The sequence below is a fragment of the Charadrius vociferus genome, unplaced genomic scaffold, assembly GCF_000708025.1.
Source record: "Charadrius vociferus isolate BGI_N301 unplaced genomic scaffold, ASM70802v2 scaffold635, whole genome shotgun sequence".
NCBI lineage: Eukaryota > Metazoa > Chordata > Aves > Charadriiformes > Charadriidae > Charadrius > Charadrius vociferus.
In genome coordinates this window covers 131,045-150,235 of record NW_009648436.1, presented here as the reverse complement: position 1 = coordinate 150,235, position 19,191 = coordinate 131,045, and the positions used below count along the sequence as shown (strand labels likewise).

The 19,191-nt window shown below is 35.7% G+C and overlaps 1 protein-coding gene across 1 annotated transcript in view; it reads left to right on the top strand.

The window, feature by feature from the left end:
* The window catches only part of PTPRD (protein tyrosine phosphatase, receptor type, D), a 284,005-nt gene that overhangs the window by 212,575 nt on the left and 52,239 nt on the right, over positions 1-19,191 (top strand). Inside the window, exons 26-27 of the mRNA XM_009885407.1 lie at positions 2,122-2,219; positions 12,868-12,991. Coding sequence (XP_009883709.1) covers positions 2,122-2,219; positions 12,868-12,991 — 222 coding nt within the window. The remainder of the gene's footprint in view (positions 1-2,121; positions 2,220-12,867; positions 12,992-19,191) is intronic.

Below are 19,191 nucleotides of genomic sequence, written 5' to 3'. Positions count from 1 at the left end.
CCCTGATTGGCTCTGTGTCCTCCCTCTCTAGCCAAACTACCACTCAGTCCTTATATGATAATAACTCTCTCCCACGATTCGCTCGAAAAGGTCTAAACATCTTTGTCTCTATTATTTTCTCTGTTGAAGCACTGTTTTAGATGTACATCAGTCCACCTCCATTTCTGGATCAATCTAGAGTTCTCTTGTGCCTTTTCACTCACATATTTTTCATAGGGGTGCTTGATCTGGATCAATGAGTATAATTATTAGATGACTGTCACCCACACTCGTTTTGAGAATAGAAGTTCTATTAAGTGAATTTTCTAAGAAAATGGGAGACAACCAGAATGGATTCAAATGAATTAGTACTTACACACTAATTTTTTAATTGACATTTATAAACATGTCCCCATTATATCTGGGTATTCTGCTTTGTTAGTTGACTGACAGCTTGCCTTAATATCTGCTTTAAATAATGTCTCACCATCACAGATGTGCTATGAAGGTAATAGAAATATATATGAACAGGGTTAGAAGAATTAGGGCCAGTGCTGCTGGACATTATTTTGGACTCTAGTATGATGCCTGAAATGTCAAAGAATCAAAAAGAAAACAAGAATTAAAAAAAAAAAGGAAAAAGAAAAACATGCCGTAGTGTGACTGTGTTGTAACCACATGGTCATTCTCAGCTACGTTTACAGGAAATGCAAGTTACCTGTCTTAGGCATGCTCTTGAAATTCACGGTGACAAAGCAAACCGCATTATGCAACATGGCTTCCAGCTTGAGCCCCCTTGAGTCATCACTGTTTTCCCTTTGTAATTTCAAGAGATCATGGGGTTCACTAGCTTAATTTTTCTAGCCAGCTCTGATTTCTTCCCACAAACAATTGAAAACTCACTTTCATTTTAGGTCTAATAGTATAAAGCATGAAGAGAAGAATGTAAGCATTTTGGAGAAGGGTCGTGAAGACTAATAGTGTGAAACAAACATGTTCACAAATTTTTGCCTGGCAAATCTTCAGCTGGCAGATTGTTCTAGTTGACCCCACATCTTTTCTGTCTTTCTTTTGCCTTGCTGTCCCTATACTCCCTTCCACACCCATCTCTATCCCCGATTCCCAGTTCTTCTTTTTCATTCATCACTGGACAAAGATGTTTACACCTGAAGTAGATTGTAGGTACTTCTGGGGGTTGATAAATGGGGTTTCAGATTAAGCGTATTTTAAGGTACTAGTGCAGTCAGTATGTGTGTCCAGCCAAACTCTACAACCCCTGCCTCTACAATCTGCTACTAGTGAAAACATTTTTGAATTTCTAATTGTCTGATGTCCAATGTTGTCTTCAGTGAATGTTGTCTAAAGCAATGGTGCATGTTTTTCTAGTCATTCACAGTTGCATGTGAATGTCAGTCACCTCAAAATTTCATAAAATATTTAAGTACTTCTAATTTAGTCAGAATACAGTCAGTCTTCTAGACCTTGATGCATTATTACTAATCCTCAAGCTATCCATTTCATTTTCTTATAATTTATTTTATAAGTTAGTTTTATGTTGGTTTGAGGATTCTTTGCTTTTTACCATTTTCTTTGCAGGTTCAGGTGTCTCCGGTTACCTTGGTAACCTTCATTCTTCAAGTTCGTTTTTCTTGATTATGCATAAGTCATTTTGGTTTTTGTCAAAACACTATTCTTTCCCCTTTAGGGCTCTTTCAGTGTCTGTTTCTCAGCTCACCTTTCTTCATCTAATTCAATGGAGTTTCCATTTCATCCAGGGCAGGAGGAGTTTGAAATGACATTAAGAGTCATTACTCAAAGCAGAGGTCGACATCAGGTCTAACTGTCTCATTTTTCCATGCCTAGCTAACCTCATTGACTCATATCACAGTAACTCTTTCCTCTACAATAGGAATGTTAGCTTTGGGAATATGCTTGGTGACTTCTTTTCATTTGGCTTCAGAGTTCATCTATCCAGAGCATGTCCTGCTTTGAGTAACCAAACTATTTGCCTGCTTCTCTCACATATGACATCTTTTCTACTTACACATTTCTAGCCATTCTAACTACTGCATTTTCTAAATTTTAGAGTGATGCCATCACTGTGGTTTACTTTAAATTCTGTTCTTCTTTCTTGTTCAACAGGTATGGCCAGTCATCCCCCAATACCTATCTTGGAACTTGCAGATCACATTGAAAGATTGAAAGCAAATGACAATTTGAAGTTCTCACAGGAATATGAGGTATTTTTTCCCACTTTCTCATTATTCAAATTGTTTAAAATGTCATACTTTCTGTTTCGCTAGACTTTTCTCTGATATGTACCCATCCTGATGGTGCCAGTTTTGTACGATATTAAAACCATGAAAAGAAAACTTGCCTGTGTAAAATGACTACGTTAGTTAGGTGGCTCCTTTGCATATAACAATCTATTCTCTTTTATTTGGATATGTGTCAGGGAGATTCCATGGGCCAATACTTGAAGTAGTGTGTGAATGATACAGTACTTACTGTTTTTAATATATGCAAACATCCATCTACTCTGAAGTTAAAAGATCCTTAGATTATTTCAAAATTCTCCAGTGTAATGTTGACAGGATGTATACAGTACAAGCTCCGAAGAAATTACAGTGTCAATTTTGCATGCATTAAAAGAATTTGCAATTGTCTGGTGTCTTTCCTGATATAACCATTTCAAGACATTGTGTTTTCCTCCTGTAAATAATACCACATTGATAATCTGTCAATGATGGTCTATAAGAGCATGAAAGAATTTAACTGGAAGAGAGTAATCATTTACAAGCCACCTTATCAGTAATCCATGGAGTATACCTTCCCAGACAGGCATTGGTACTGTGGAGAGTAACAGCCTCTCATGTCAGTAATTTGTGGCTAAAGGGACTTAGATAGCCATCCATTAAATGCAGTAAATTATAGCTATTTCTTCAATGCCAATACGGTCTATGTCAAAAATCTGTAGGTAAAGTATGTACTGACCCATCAGAAAAAGAATGCTTCTTTAGAGCAGCTGTTGGGCGGTCATGTCAGTGATCCAAGGATTAACAGTTCCCAGGGGGGTCACTGACACAGTATTTTCTTTATAGTCTGTTGTGTCACTAATCCTTGCTTAAAACTCCCCAAGACTTTGTTATCACGGTGAAGTAAAAACCCATGTTACTCTTATTTTTTTGGGGGACTGCACAGTCATGTAACATGTGACTGCATGGTACAGAAATCCTGTAAATGCCCAAGGTATTTAAAAAACCTTGACGGAAAATGTTGAAAATTAATGCTAACTACTGTGATAGAGAACTATAATTGCTTATTATTTAGTTGAATGCGTTGTTCAGAAAGACCTTAAGACTGCTCTAAAAATAATCTCATTAGATGTCAAAAGGAAAATATAGTCTCAACAATTCATAGAAATAAATTTGTTTGAAGAGCATCTCAGGACTGCTGTTTACTGTTGCAATGACGAAAAATGTGTATCTTCTCATATTTCTGTGTTCTTAAGTACAAAGATTGTAGCATATAAAGAATTAGACAGGGAAATTTACGTAACATAATGTTCACCATAAAAAAAGGTAACATTTGCTGCAAATTTGACGATCATTTCCTGTTGTACTATGGGCAAATTCCTTGGAAAATCTGTGTAGGAAATTCCATGTAATAAATAAAAAATGCCATTACAAGTCATATGAAGTAGTACAACTTCTGTAAAAATAAACCACACACTTTTACTACATCTTGAGCATGTTGTGAAGATGACATGGTTCTTCTTATGCTGTAATATAACTTTGAAGTTTTAGTGTATTATATTTCCTTTATTATTTAAATCATTAAAATCATCTTGAGAATGTAATTAACATTTATAGCCAGCATTGTGAAGATACATTAAATCATTTAGTTCTTAGTATCTGTCCATGCAGAATTTTTTACTAGTCTGTTTAAACAGCCCAACCTTTTAAAATGGACAACTGTCGGTCAACATCAAGCTTCATTCACATTGCTTTGCCCAAAGGACTTCAACATTTATCTTTGAAATCCCAGCTTTAGAGATACCCTTTCGTTTCCATTTAGTCCAAGGTTCATGCATTTTGAAACAAAATGAGTGAAAAGCACTCATGGTTTAGTCTAGGCAGTGGACTAAGGCTGCAGTTTCATGATCACTGTAAGTCATCTCCCTGGCTTGGCTGTGCATTCCTGTTGTCTCTCTTGTGCCAATCCTGGCACTAGCACATGTGCAGCTGTTCAAGGATTATCTCAGGAAATAGACTCAGCTGAAAACTAATTGTTTTATTTTTCTTTGCTGTCTTTAGTTGAATCAATTCCCTGAACTAGCTCACCACATGGCTGCATGAGCTCTAGTGCCAGCACCAGGGAGCTGGTGGGAACATTTGTGGCTGGGGATTGGGACCTTCTCTTTCACCAGCAGTCTTCACTAATGTCACTTAAAAGCAGCTATCTGATTCTGATGCAGAAATGGGCACAGATGGTAGCAGTTCAGTTATTATCACTTCAGATTATGTTTGAACTAGTGACACAGAAGGGAAAAGACATATTTTTCGTCTTCGGGAATTCAAGGTGTAACATGCAGCAGGGATCTACTGACCTTTATTAATCGTAATAAAATCTTCCAGTTAATTCCCATTTTGGGAAACAAACAGTTCTCATCAGTTACCACTGATGATATTTTTTTTTTTTTTCATAATGGCCTTTCCTCTTTGGCATTCCATTATTTTATTTTACTTTTTATGGAATTTCTAACATTACGTGGATGAAATTGTTCAAAAATAGACTGATAGTATACAACAACTGTTCTGACAACTTTGTGATACAGTAAAATAAAATTTGTATGTACAGTTTCCTGATGAACACTGACTTCTCATCCAGTTTGTAGAATTTCTTTCAGGAGGTTAGCTCGATTTCAAAAGGATGTTTTAATTATTTTTTGGCACACCCTACTTTAGTTGCCATTTCCAAAGAATTCCTTGTTTCACAACTGAAACACATCTGTTCACATTATATGCACCCTTTTCAGCTCTTCAGAAGTATTTGAGTACTTGCTCCTGTTACATCCTTGTTTCTGTGTCATCCACTGCCTTTTTGATCGGAATTTCTGATCAAAATTGTGTGCAAGTTTGTTTTTCTCCTTTTGGAAGAATACTGCTTCCTTGCCTGTTCCCACTTTCTCTTCAGACAGACAGAAACCTCCCTGTCTCTTCTCTACTTCCAAAAGAGAGAAACAGCAGGTGCATATCTACATGCTCTCTCCTCTGCTGATTTATACCCTCCAGCATAATTTTCTAATGAAGCCCCCTAACTTCCTTGCACCCTCCTGGGGAAGGTGAAGGAAAACTTCATTGTTAGACCACGAGAGAAGACAGGATTGCTTTCTACAAAAAATCCCAACCTCAACCCACTATCCTCCATTCATCTCACACAAAGGTTCCCAAATGTGGTTTGGGTTTTTTTTTGTTGGTTGTTTTTTGTTTGTTGGGTTGTTTTTTGTTTTCTGAGAATATGTTCCTTTTAATGCTGTGACAAAACTAGTTCAGAAAATCTGAAATTGCCATTGAAGAAAGCGTAAGTCCAAACTGCATGTGTCTGCACTCTGGTTCTGAAATCAGGGTACCGTGGCAAGTTGGGAAAGTAGGTATTGCAAAAAGGTGAAAAGCAATGTGCATAGTATAAACTATATATTCTCAGGAAAAGAAAGAAAAAAAAAAGTAGAATTCCTTCATTGCTATGATGTGGTAGAAGGAGTGTATTCTCTGGTGTAGACCATCTTCCAGCTGTGTAATGTTTTCTAAGCTTTGATGCCGTAGATTGGAGGAGTTCCTACTTCTGCAGGTCTTCAGTAACTATTTCATAGTGTCTTCTTCAAGGCTTCTCCTAGCCCAGCTCTTACAGGGGATGATCATAAGAACAGTGGAGACTCCTGTTGTTGTACTTTTCTCACAACTTCACATTGAGTAACAGATTTCATGGGAGAACAAGAGCCAAGCCTTAAAGGTTCTGACTGTTGCAAGGTTTAATGTACTTATAGTTCATCTGTTTGATAAAGTGGTTTTGTAGGTTTAGCATGGATAGTGCTGTGTCCTCAGTAAAGTTCATTTCTACTTCAAAATAATTTTTTCTTAATTTTTATTTATTTATTATTTACTATTAGCTTGCCATCCCCAACCCTTAGCAAAATGTTCATTTACCTTGTTAACATGACGTATTCTTTGTGTCGCATAGTTCTTTTGTATTCCCTAATTTAAAGACAAAGTTTGTGACCCAAACTGATTATTATGAAGCTTTTGCTGACTTTGGCATGCAGTGGGATTTTTATGTAATGCAAGCCTCCATATGGACTTGACAGCTGCTAAGTAGAAAGCCATATTCATAAGAAACTGACCTTTATGTTGTATCTCCTTCTTAGCTCAGGCTTCAGAATTAAACAATAAAAAGTGGTCATGGAGACTGAATCAGAACAGTAATGTTCTGCCTACTTTATGCAATATATGATATATTTGTAAAGTCATTTCCTCTTATAACACAGAACAGAAAATCTGTTTCTCCAAAGCAGATTCCTGGGTCTTGTGTAAAATAGTTTTGCATTTATTATCCAAGATCTGTAGGCATAGCTTTAAATCCTTAAGGAAGTAGATTCGGATTCATACCATTTTAGTGTGAGAACCTGTCACTGCAGCACAAAAATTTCACTAGCAGCCTCTATGTGTTATTGTATGATTTACTCTGTGTGTGTGTGCGCATGCACTGCTTAAGTAGTGTTATGAGAAGTTGTATATAATTTTAATGTTTTTCCTCATCAGTCTCTTTTTGTAAATTACGTAGTCTTCTGCTTTAACACTGAGTATCAGAAAAGATGAAGATGCATTTTGACTCTGTGCCACACTGCTGTAATATTGCAAGTTTTATTGTAGCTTTTCAGTATCAGTGGGTAGGATTTGTGATGAGAAGACAATTTACTGAATATAGTGCATTTATCTTTTTGTATCTCAAGCTGCAACAAGATAAGCCCTGGACAGTAAAACACAATAAATTTTATATAGGAGAAGCACATATAACATTTGTTATTGATATAAAACACTTTAAAAGTCCATGAAGAACAGATAACCTATCGAATGAATCTGTACCAAAGAAACAGCTGCACTTAACTGCCATATCATTACAGATAATAGTGACTCATATGCAAAAATCAATTTCTTCTCAGCAAAAATTTGTTTTCTATTCCTTATCTTTATAATAGTTTCCTCTTTCTAATATTACAAACATCATTTATTGGTATTCTGTAACTTTACTTTTGTAGGATTTGCTCCATTTATTGAGAAACAATTAGTGTAGTCAGTGAACGATGAAAAGTTGTTTGTCTTCTTATTAATAGCACATATGCTGTTGCATTCAGCTGGGTTGTTCGGTGCTTAGTTCCACCTAGAGCCAGCCACTATCTGAGCCAGCAGGATAGTTATGATAGAGAATTTTAAAGATATAATGCAGGCATCTGAAGTGGGACTAGTCAAGATTTATGGTAGTGTATTATCCCTTCCTTTGTGCTGTGAATTATTCCTTGGGATAATAGCATTTGTTTATGCTTATATAATTAAATGAATATTCAGATAAAAGAAAGCTGGTGTTATTGTATTAGGATGCTAGTCTTTGGTTTGATACATAATGCTATTCTGCCAAGGAATTCCACAGAGTTGGTATAAATAGTCAAATACTGCAATAAATGTCAGTTTTATTTTGCCCAACTGATAACAGTCATATGTGTAGGAAAAGCAGTCCACTTCTTATAGCAAGAAAAATTATTCAAGGACATGTGGGTTTTTGTAGGTAAAACTGAGTTTTGTGGAGGCTTTTTAGACAGCTTCATCTGCAATATTTTTAGGCGGTTTATGGAGGAATCGGTGAAGAAATTCACTCCTTTATTCCTTCCTTAAAAAAAAAAAAAAATGTTGACAGTGCTTTAAAAATATGTTGAAAATTTAAAGCAGCATCATTGCCTTATATGAGACAATTACAAAGTTTAGTGTTCAAAAAGCTGCTGTATTTCATGTGCTATGTAAAACAAAACAACATGATGCTTTAATTATGAAAATATTTAAACTAAGCAAAGTTTTTCATTGCTCAAGTATTCTTCTGCTCCAAAAATTTGTTTCCTACCTGAATTTGAGTGTAATCCTCTGTTTTCAACACAAAATTATTTCCAACAAAATTGGTTTTGATATCACAGACAGAAGATGTTAATTGCAGGTGGGGAATAAACAGATTACACTTGAGATGGGAGGCAAAGAAATATAAAACAGTAGGAATATTTTTTAAAAAGTTAGCTTTTCTAAAGCTTTTTATGTAGTAGAAACTGTCCTTCAAAGAAGTTTTCACAGAATGACAGAGTGGTAGGGGTTGGAAGGGACCTCTGGAGATCATCTAGTCCAACGCCCCCGCCACAGCAGGGGCCCCTACAGCAGGTTGCACAGGACGGCGTCCAGGTGGGTTCTGAATGTCTCCGGAGTCGGAGATTCCACCACCTCTCTGGGCAGCCTGTGCCAGTGCTCTGCCACCCTCAGAGTAAAGAAGTTCCCTCCTTAAGCATACTTTAGTTATATGCACATATGACTTGTTTGATTCAATTGAAATCAGGTTTTACATGAGCCCATTTGGTCACAGGAATATTAGCTTGATATTGTAGGGGAAATATCTTCGTTCTTGAGAGGAGTTTGGCAAAAGCCTTAGTTGTATTTCTAGCTATTCTTGAACAGCTGGTTCACTTTCCTTCAAGAGTCAACAGGAAAAGTCTCATCTGTGTGTTTTTAACTGTTTTTTGGACCAAGATACAAACTTATATCTGAGTTCTAAAGAAGATTTAGTTATGCAAAAAATGTGGGGTTTTCCCCCTGTATCTCTTGAAAATGGCAGCCTTTACAGTGCAATGTGAAAAACTCTGCCCTAATAAGAAACCATAATTCCAGTTGGCAAGTTACCATGATCATGTATTAATGTTCATGCACCTAGCATTCATGTTTTGGTAAAGCAGTATGTAAATCGCATTCTATTAGCAAGTTTCCTGCATAACACAGTAGTATCCTATTATGGATTCATCAGCTATGGTATGAAATTCTCATTGCAATCACTGACATTGGTAAAAAAGGTTCAAATTGATCATTTTTATGGGTAGCTGACTGCGTTCTCCAGTTGTACAGGGTCTATTTACATTGACATCATCTCAAATTAGTCTCTCTCATTCTTCTTTCTCTACCTGGTCTTAAGTTTCTGTATGACCCAGTGCTTTCTGATGATTCAATTTGAGCCTCAAACACAGCACCTCCAGTGCTGGGAAACTCTATACAGGACTTGCTTCCTTTCTGTTCTGGGCGTGTGAAACCTATGCAGTAACTCACATTCCCCATGACACACAAAGACTCAGACCTGCTGGCTCTTAATTTGCTGGCGTGGTGACCCTTAGCAGAGCACTGTTCCAGGACAGACAGGCACATGTCAGCTTACACCAGGAAGGGCAGCATTTTGTCATACTCATTCCTTCCCCAGTACTGTACCAGGATATACTCCTGAAAGACTCACAATCACAGAAGAGAGCATATGCCTCTTGTTTAAGTAGTGTAGATGAAAACTTCACAATAATCAGGTGAGCTTAGCTGTACCTGGTTGCTTGAAATTCTTCTGGAAACACATTTTGGTTACCATGATTCATACTCAAAGAACAATTTTATGGATAGTGCGTTGTACTAGTAAATATTGTTCTGGTCTTTTCCCAGTAACAGAACAGACTTTTTTCAGCAGCCAGCCATTTAGAACACAATAACTAAAAGATTAGTCAAAGCATGGGAGGGTAATAACAGTATTACAGATATCTTTATTTCTTTTGCACAAAGCACCCATACTACACAGTTATGCTATGAAGAAATCCAGTTCTTTGTTAATGACAGCTTTATTGAAGGCAGGCTTTCAGAATGAATATACTAGAAATCCTATTAAAGTGCCATCCATTAAACCATTAAAGCACTCATTAAAACTGTTAGTACAGGCTTGTTATTCATGAGTTATTGGTCTTTCACACTTCTGAAATGTGTCTGCCAATACCACTCTACTCTTTGTTCCAGTGTGGCTATTAAGTCTGAGGAAATATAGATTAACTTTCTTTTGCCAAAAGAGTGCTTTTTAGGAGGATACTAAGGCCACAAAGTGGTTCAGATTGGTGAGAAAAACAGGAAAGATTAAAGTTCAGTCCATTTGCCTAGTTTTGACATAATTTATGTTAACTATGTCTGCATGCAGGCCTAAATATTAATCACTGAATTACACCATCTGGCCATACATCATACAGAGAAGTGAATGGGGAATATAGTATGCTGCTGTGATGAACATATCCTCATCTACTTCTACAAGTAGCTGACAGAGAAAGCTGCTGTTTGATTTTTTCCTTGGTATTGAAAAGCAGGTTTAGGTCACTTAATCAGTAAGGAGTGAAAAGGGGAAGAATAATACTGAACAGCTGAAGCTAAGCTTTAAACATAAAGTATTCTTAATAAACTATAAATTCACATAACAGTAGGTCTAATATAGAGCTGAAGCACTTTCTCGTAATAGGTAAGGATCTATTTAGACCATAATTTTCTAAGTGCAACTGTATATGCAGAAATGCACCTTAAAGTTTATGTTTGCAAATAGTTGTAATTATGAATAGATAATCTATGGGGTTTTTTTAATGTTTATACATCTTTTTTTATTTTTGATATGGTGAAGCCTGAGTCCTGCTGTCCAGGCCCAAAGCTAGCATCATGTTAGTCAGCCAGTTTATTCTGTTATTTTCTAGTTTTCTTGTCAAGTGTGAAGAGAAAGTGTGTGTGACATATTATATTATGAAGTCATTTCCAGAATATTTGGCTACTGTAGGTAAAAACCTAAAAGATCAGGCAGAGTGTCTCCTTCAGTTATATATCTAGAGCAGTGCTGTACAGTGTTTGCCTCATTTTGTGGCAGTAAGCTGCTCTTGAGCTAGCATGTATGCATATATGCCTCTCAAAAAATTCTAACTGGGTAGTCACAGATAGTGTAGATGTGCTTTATTCCAGGTCAAATAATTGATTTTATTTCAACATTTCTTTAGAATATAAAGCACGAATATATTGAGAGCATCTTCTGCTTATTTTGAAATTACTATGTTCATGTTCTAAATTATTACTAGAATTCTGAGCTAAACCAATACTGATGACTTTCTAAAATACTGAAAAGCCGACCTGCAGGCATCCTGCACAAGTTTTCTTAGTCACCTCCATTCACTCAAAAAAGGCAAAGAGGGAAGATTCTGGCTGAGAGATGTCTTTATGTAAATTTGATTGCTTTTCATGTCATACAATGTAGATGAATTGCTGGTCAGCAGATAAAGAGATATATTAACATGTCTTAAATATACTATATATGCATATAACTCTTCTTTTCCCACTGCTGATGGAAATGTGGTCCAAATTCTTTCTCTTCACCTTGGATGAAATAAATAGCACTTAGCAGTAAAGATAAGAATATTTACGTTTTTAAATGAATCAATGCTTACCTGCTTCAAAGTTCTATCAGGCATCCATCTCAGAGGATGGGAAAACATTACTGTGATGAAACTAAATTCTAAGAAAAAGGAATAAAAAATGATGACTATGATGAAATGAGGAATTTCACTATGTAGTCAGAAAAGGTAATGTTTTGGTTGGAGAAGAACCAAGCCCTAATACTGAAAGGATCAGGTTGCTATGTTTATACTCAAGCACACCACAGAAGCCATGTCTACTTTTGCAAGTGGTGGAATACTGATTGGGTATTACGGCAACCTGGCATAGGGGGCTGCTGATTGTTACCAGGATTAAGCAAAGGGCATGAGCCACAAACCATAGTTGCATGTATGTGTTGATGAAACAATTTCAGGTCTCTACTGTTACAGAAAGGGAAAGTAAAACAATACATGATTAATTGTGACTTCTCAGTACGAGATCACCTTTCATACAGCCACTGCCACAATGGGCATAAGCAAGTACCATCTGCTATGTATTTTTTGTTTACCCAGCTGTATGTGTACCTCAACCATAGAGGTAAAAGTAAGTGGCAGAGCCTGGAGTCTTCCTACTGGTGAAGGATGGAGTGCGGGACAAGCTTCATCCTGGAACATGAAGGAAGCAGGAAATAAACAGTGATTCTAGGTTATGTTTGTAAATACATATAGTTATGTATGTAAATAAAAGATCATTAACTTTTCAAATATGCCTAAATTGCTTTCTTATTTATGACTCAAGGAAATAAAAATCAAGTCTCTTTATGTTGTCCCTGGATGACATGCAGTTGGTTCCCTGAGCAACACTGGCATCAAAATGAAAACACAGAAGCAACGTTGTTTTTCTTCTGGAAAACTTCTCCAGGAACATTTGGAGCTTATTTAGTAAACAGGACACTGAATTGTTTGAACATGTGCACTTAGTAATAGAGAAAGACAAAAATATTTATTCCCTTCCATCCCAGTGTTTTTGAGATTTCTGACTTTTTTTTTCATTCTCTGTTATGCCAGAACCCCTCCCTTGCCAAACTGAGGGAGAAGATAAAAGATGGATAGCATACCCTTGCCTTTCTGAAGAGAAAGCCTTGGATTTGAAAAGCTTATGGTTCAAATTCCTGACAGAAATTTCACATGCATAAAGACAAAATGCTTCATATAATATATTATAATATCTTAAAATGTGTCCCAAAGTCATAATTTTCTTTCAAAAGCAAAATATTTCCAGAGTAAACTGTGGGAGTGTATGGTTTGGAATCATTATAAATACAACAAGTGCATAGGCCTTAGCTAAAAGTTTCCTTCTCTTTTCTTCTCTTTTTCTTTTGAAGTCTATTGATCCCGGTCAGCAGTTCACATGGGAACACTCTAACCTGGAAGTAAACAAACCAAAGAATAGATACGCGAATGTAATTGCATATGACCATTCTCGTGTTCTACTCTCAGCAATAGAAGGTAAGGAGACTTTTAAATTTAAACTAATTAAATCCTAAAATCCAGTATAATTTTATCTCCTGATATCTTTGTGTATTAATATAAAGAAACGCTAATTGAAGTACTTCCAATAACTTCCTATAATGACAATCCTTGTGTGATATTCATTCTCAGTAACTCATTATGAAAATGCACTAAAATTGACACAGGGTCACATAAAGCACTCAATGTATTGGTCTCTGTGTATATACCAATGTGTTACCTAAAGTAAATCATCATTGCTGTTTACTTACATTAATTCTGCAAAGCAAATATAGCAGTAACCGTGCATGAATTGAGGGGGTTTTGATCAATGACATTGTCAACATATGTAATTACTGAGTTTCAGTTGCCAAATCCTTGATGTGGGGGAGTTCTCAGGGAGAATTTTGAGAACTCTCTGTTAAGACTTCCATTTTTTTCTTGTCCATTTACAATCTGAATGTTAAACAAGAATGTTTAAACAAATGCCCACATGCAGACATTGTTGGAACCTCAGTATTTCACTGCCAAAAGATTGGCAGAGGGCTATAACGAGAGCTCTGCATTTTATCATTCTCTGTCAAAAAGCTTTCAAAAAAACTTGAATATTTTAGAGTTTTAACTTAAGGAAACTGTACAAGGTGATCAACCTCGGGTATTGTGTCTGTTTTACCAAGTGCTAAAGCTGTGGGAAGTTCTGGTTTTCACTCAGAGATTTCTTTTCTTAGCAGTTCTGCCTTACCATTAACCCGCTTCCTGGGATGAAGACAGATTTTCAGTTTATTCTGTTTGTTGACAGTCAGGCATTAATGATGCCCACAATGTAACTGATTATATATTTAAGAGAAACAATTTAAATAAAAAAAAAATTTCCTTTATTAACTCTGACAGGACTTGCATATGATACATAAGATGTAGGGAACTGTATTCAAGGCCATAATTATTTCATTCCTAACATGCTCCAAGTTAAACTGCAAGGTGTTTTAATTTACAGTTATAAACAGCTTCTTATCTTTGGCTACTCCAGACCTGAAGACACTGGATACTGGAGGGACTATATTTATAGGTGTAATCCATTTTAATATTAGCTGCTTGGTGAAGAAAAAGGCAATCTGACTGACTGAAGTTTAGATCTTTACTTATTTATTGCAGCTGCACACTATGGGCTTTGATAACACAGATAAGAGCTCCTCAAATGTATTAGAAAATTTAAATGATTGCCTTGGAAAATTTGCATATGATAATCTGCTTATGTTTGTACCACCTCTGAGTCTCATATAGCAGTTCTGACAAGATTTTTTGTAACATCATTTAGAATTTTTCACATTGCCTTGTAGAAGAATATAGCTGTATAGAAACTTGCTGCTACCTGTCTCAACACAGAAGAGAGGGTATTTTAATGAGCATTATATGTGATGTAATTCAAGAAAAATATCCCTTTCTGTGTCACTCATCCAGACAAGAGAACTAAGTACATGGTCAGGAAAGGCCAAGAACAGTGATTGGACAGCCATTCTGAATTGTTAAGTAAAGTTCTTTGGAACAAAATGTTTAACGCAGAAATAAGTCTATTTGACATAAGACTCAAGGTTTTCACAGGATTTTGTTTGGAAAAAGAGTTGTGTAATGAGGACAAGATGGGGAGGAAAAAATATAATCGCAAATAAATATATTTGTTAATTTATAAGTCAGATATCTGGCCTTAAAAAGTTCTGCCAGGTTCCCTTTCATGTAAATGACCCATGAAATTTTGTTCCCTTAAAGAAAATGAACATATTCAGAGAAGGGGAAGAAAATTTAAGAGACAAAACAGAAAAAGTTAGTCAAATTAATTAAAAATACCAAATTACACAGTATATTAGACTACCTTTTAAATAATAAACAGTAAAAATATGAAGAAGATCTACATTGTAACTGTAGGAAAGGACTGAGTATTTTAAGGAGCAGGGAGAGCATACAGTTAAACTGTAAAGTTTGATTCCCTTTTTTAAGTAAGAAATACCACAGTAAGGCTAAATTTTCTAACCCTATAATAGCCAGTGACCCTAACCAAAGAAAAATACTATAAATCTTTGAAATATCAGTCTTAGATGTAAAACCATAAATGGGGTTTTGACCCATTTGGTGATTTGCATAATTTTAAGTCTCAGTCTTCAGTTTATGGTGCAAAAAGCAAGACAAATCAAATATTAAATGCCTTTTTATGCTATGAGAATTTGTTTTGAAAACAGTAATAAATTATTTAATTATCCTTTTAAATTCCCCCACCCCCCCAGGATTTTACACGATTGCCATTGTGAAATTCAGTGTGCGTACCTTCCTAAGTTTAATACACTGGTCTTAGCATTTGGTAATAAGTGCTTCTTTTTCAAGTTTTAAGTAAATATTCCTACAGTGAAAATACTCAGTTAGCTTAGCATCTTAATTAGTTGACAGTGCCATTTGTTTCCATGCTACCAGAGAAATCAATACTTTCAGTATTTTTAAAAAGAAAATAATTCCCCTTTACCTTTGTTACTATACAAGTTGATCAGGACCTAAATTTAGACTACATTACATTGTGTTACAACTATATGGAGACTATGTGGTTGGATTTAGGCCTTATCTGCAATTCTTTGGTGGCCATAAGAATACTAATATTATCAGTGAGGTTTGAATAATAGCTGTGGTCTTTCTAAGATTGAGAGCTCCATTCTACACCTAAACACCTGGTCCCTGTTTAAGAGCCAATATAAATGAACAAGAAACTAAGCATCTGCCAAACTGTAATCCTATGCTGATGGTCACTTTGCCTCTTGATAGTGTTGCAAAAATGCAGAATACTATAATTGCTACTCTAGAATGGGGCACGAGACTGGTTTTTTTCAGTTGCCTGTCTCTGGCTGTAGCCAATATGAAGTGATTAACAGAAAGTCGTAAGAAGTAGAGATCTGAAATGACTTCTTTCCACCCATTGATAGTATCAAGTTGTTAAAAATTAGATTAGCCCTGAAACAAAAGGCTTAGTAATGCTTTCAAAGTGTTTATTTTGGTGCCTTTTATAACTCGTTGCACATGTTCAAGCCTGGTTTTGAATCTCCGCTATGTTCTTGGCCACTGTAGTTGCATATAGCATGGAGTTCCACAACATAATTGCTCACTTTGCAAGAATACTTTTTTATATTATTAAACTCAACACTGTTTGAATTATATTACATTAGATGTCCCTTTGGAAGAAAAACTCAGATTAGTTGTGGTAATTTGAATTGCCACCTGAAAGAAAATATTACTTTGGAAAATTTTGTTCCTATGTTCTTGAAATCTCATCGCTCATGTTGCGCTGTCTTCGGATGTGTCTGAGAGGGACATTTGGAATTTTACAGTATAATGAAAGAATGTTATAACATAGTGAAGTTTATTGTATGCATCTAAATGGATTTTAGGGCAGAATTTACTGATTAAAAGAGAAACAGATCAAGTTGAAATAGGTAGGTCTGTGATCTTAAACCTCTAAGGAGTTTAATAAAATACTGGGAAAAAAATGATTTAAACATTCTGCATTTTAAAAAGTCTTGCCAGTTCTTTTAGGAGACATCCAAGACTAAAGTCTGCCAAATGTGGCATGGATTTGCATAACACCAGTTAGTGATTAAAAAAAAATTGAAAAATAATATGTATGATGTTTCAGCAGCGTAATTTTTTTTTATGGGAAATTTAGTGGCTTTAAAATGCTGCTACAGCCAGAAGTCTCTGACTGTAATATAAATGGTCAAGAAAGGAAATGGCAAGAAACTGCTAATATTCTTATTTGTCTGATTGCCAGTTATTGATAAATTATCATTGAGTATGTAGGCCATCATCTTTAGATTTAGAATGTGTTCTGGTCAAGATAAATTCTTGAACATCTACTGAACAGTCATGGACTGTACAAATTATTTGCACTCTTTCACAGTGTATTTGTGTTGCATTCTGCTAACAATATATAATTACACATTTAGAATAATTGTATGCCCCTTCCCCCTGCAAGTCTGGAGTGCCTTAAAAGCAAAAAAAGTATTTCAGTGATGAAGTAATGGGATACAGAAAGATCAGTGAAGTAAACTTCATGGTGTAAAAGTCCCTATGAAGTAGACTTCATAGAGTAGACTTCATGGTGGCTGTCTCAACAACAATGCCAAGATAAGTTGTAGGGCTATAATTATTTTGACTTATGAATCAATTTATGCTGTTATAGTTGTAACTTAACAACAAAAATGGTGTCATTCTTGATACCCTTGAAATCAGCTCAAAACAATTCTGACTTTTTCCTCTATGCGTACCCACACTGTCAATTAGGGAAAGCTTCAGCAAAAAGTCCAGTGGCTTTGTTCTTGAAAGGGTAATGAAGATTTGGCACCTCACAGTTTACTGTGCACATTCATATTGAAACTGTTTTTTTTCAGGATTTGTCATAGAATCATAGAATCAGAATGGTTTGGGTTGGAAGAGACCTTAAAGGTCATCTAGTTCCAACCCCCCTACCATGGGCAGGAACAACTTCCACTAGACCAGGTTGGTCAAAGCCCCATCCAGTGTGGCCTTGAACACTTCCAGGGATTAATAAATTATTGATTATTGAAATATCAGACTCATCGGTGCTCATCAGCCCTTTTAGTGCATCATTCAGAGGTATAAATGAATATTTCTATCAAAAAAAAAAAAAAAAAAAGACTGCTAGGATATATAACTTTGGTGTTACTCAGTCTTAAAGAGTTGGAGAATCACCAAATCAAGTTTCAGACAGCTCTAAAGTAATCACAGTATGATAACTTCATGCTGGATTTCAATATCTGCTTTGCACTATCATGCAACATACTGCTATCTCAATATATTGTGGCCATTGTGCTGGCACAATGCTGTTATTTGTCTCTCTGAGGAACTGCACCGAACAATCTGTTTACTTTCATTCTGTACCCTGTCTTAATACTAGTCAACTATTAAAACAAAATGAAACAAAACAAATCCAAGCTTCCTTTCATTTTCTTAACAGAACTCCTCCTGTTTCCCAGCCTGTTTTTCTGCTACTCACCTTCCAAGTTTCTCATCTTGCCTGCAGATCTTCTACAACTCCTAGTTTTTAGTTGCCATCCCTACATTTCACCTTTTTCAAATTTTTCTCACCTTTTTTCTTCTTTCAAATATTTGTCTTCTGTTCTCTACACAATCCCTTTCTGTGTCCTGCTTAATTCTCTCTTCTGCCCACCCTTTTTTGACATTGCCTTCTTTCCACAATTCTCTATAATTCAACATTTCACTTTGAGACTCCACATCTTTCATCCTTTCCCCCTGCACCTGACTCTCCTAGTCCTAATAGTCCATCCATAATCCAGCAATCTTTAGGTTTTCATTTTCTGTCATTTCCTTTTCCTGCTTACCTTATATTGTTAGGATGATACGTAGTGCAGTTTCCTGTCTTTGTAAAAAGCTTTCATTTTACCCATGTTCATTACTACAACGTTTTCATTGGTCTTGTGCTTAGACCGTTTGAATTTGATAATTTCCTTAACTATATAGATTTTATGTTACAGAACCTTCCAAATAAACAGTTATTACTGGCATCTAGCAGCTGCCTTAGTTAATTTTTGCTCTGATATAGTTCAAAATATCAGTCATTGATTTAAACCAATAGGACTGCTTCATCAGCATTTTGAATTCATCATTGCATTTTCCCAACTTGTTTACAAGCATGACAGAATTTAATCTTATTACTTCACACTCTTTTTATGACTAACAGCACATCTCTTAGGAAAGCAGCACAGAAACAAAGGTTTATGGTTTAATTTGTTTTAAATAGAAAGGCTGTTCAGTACTTAGCCTTTGTAAAGGCTTGAAATAATTTCATGATTTGATTTCAGTTTGTGAATAAAACTTGAAGTCTAATTAAAGCTATTTAAGATTATAACTGTCTTCAGGAAATCAAGTGAATAATTCTGAGGTCTACGTTATTAGCCTTGTGGATCTGAGTCTATGCTGCGGCAAGCTGTACTGTCATCTCAGTTCATGAGTACAATCTCAGCATAAATTGGAAGCTATAGATCTCATTTTTTTAAATCTTTTGCACTTTAATTGTGGCATTGTCTAATTTTGTTTCATTGCTCGTTCACTCTTACGCTGTAAAATCTGGACTACTTTGTTCTCTTGAGATATTTGAAAATGGGATGTCTTTTATGCTCAACTACTCA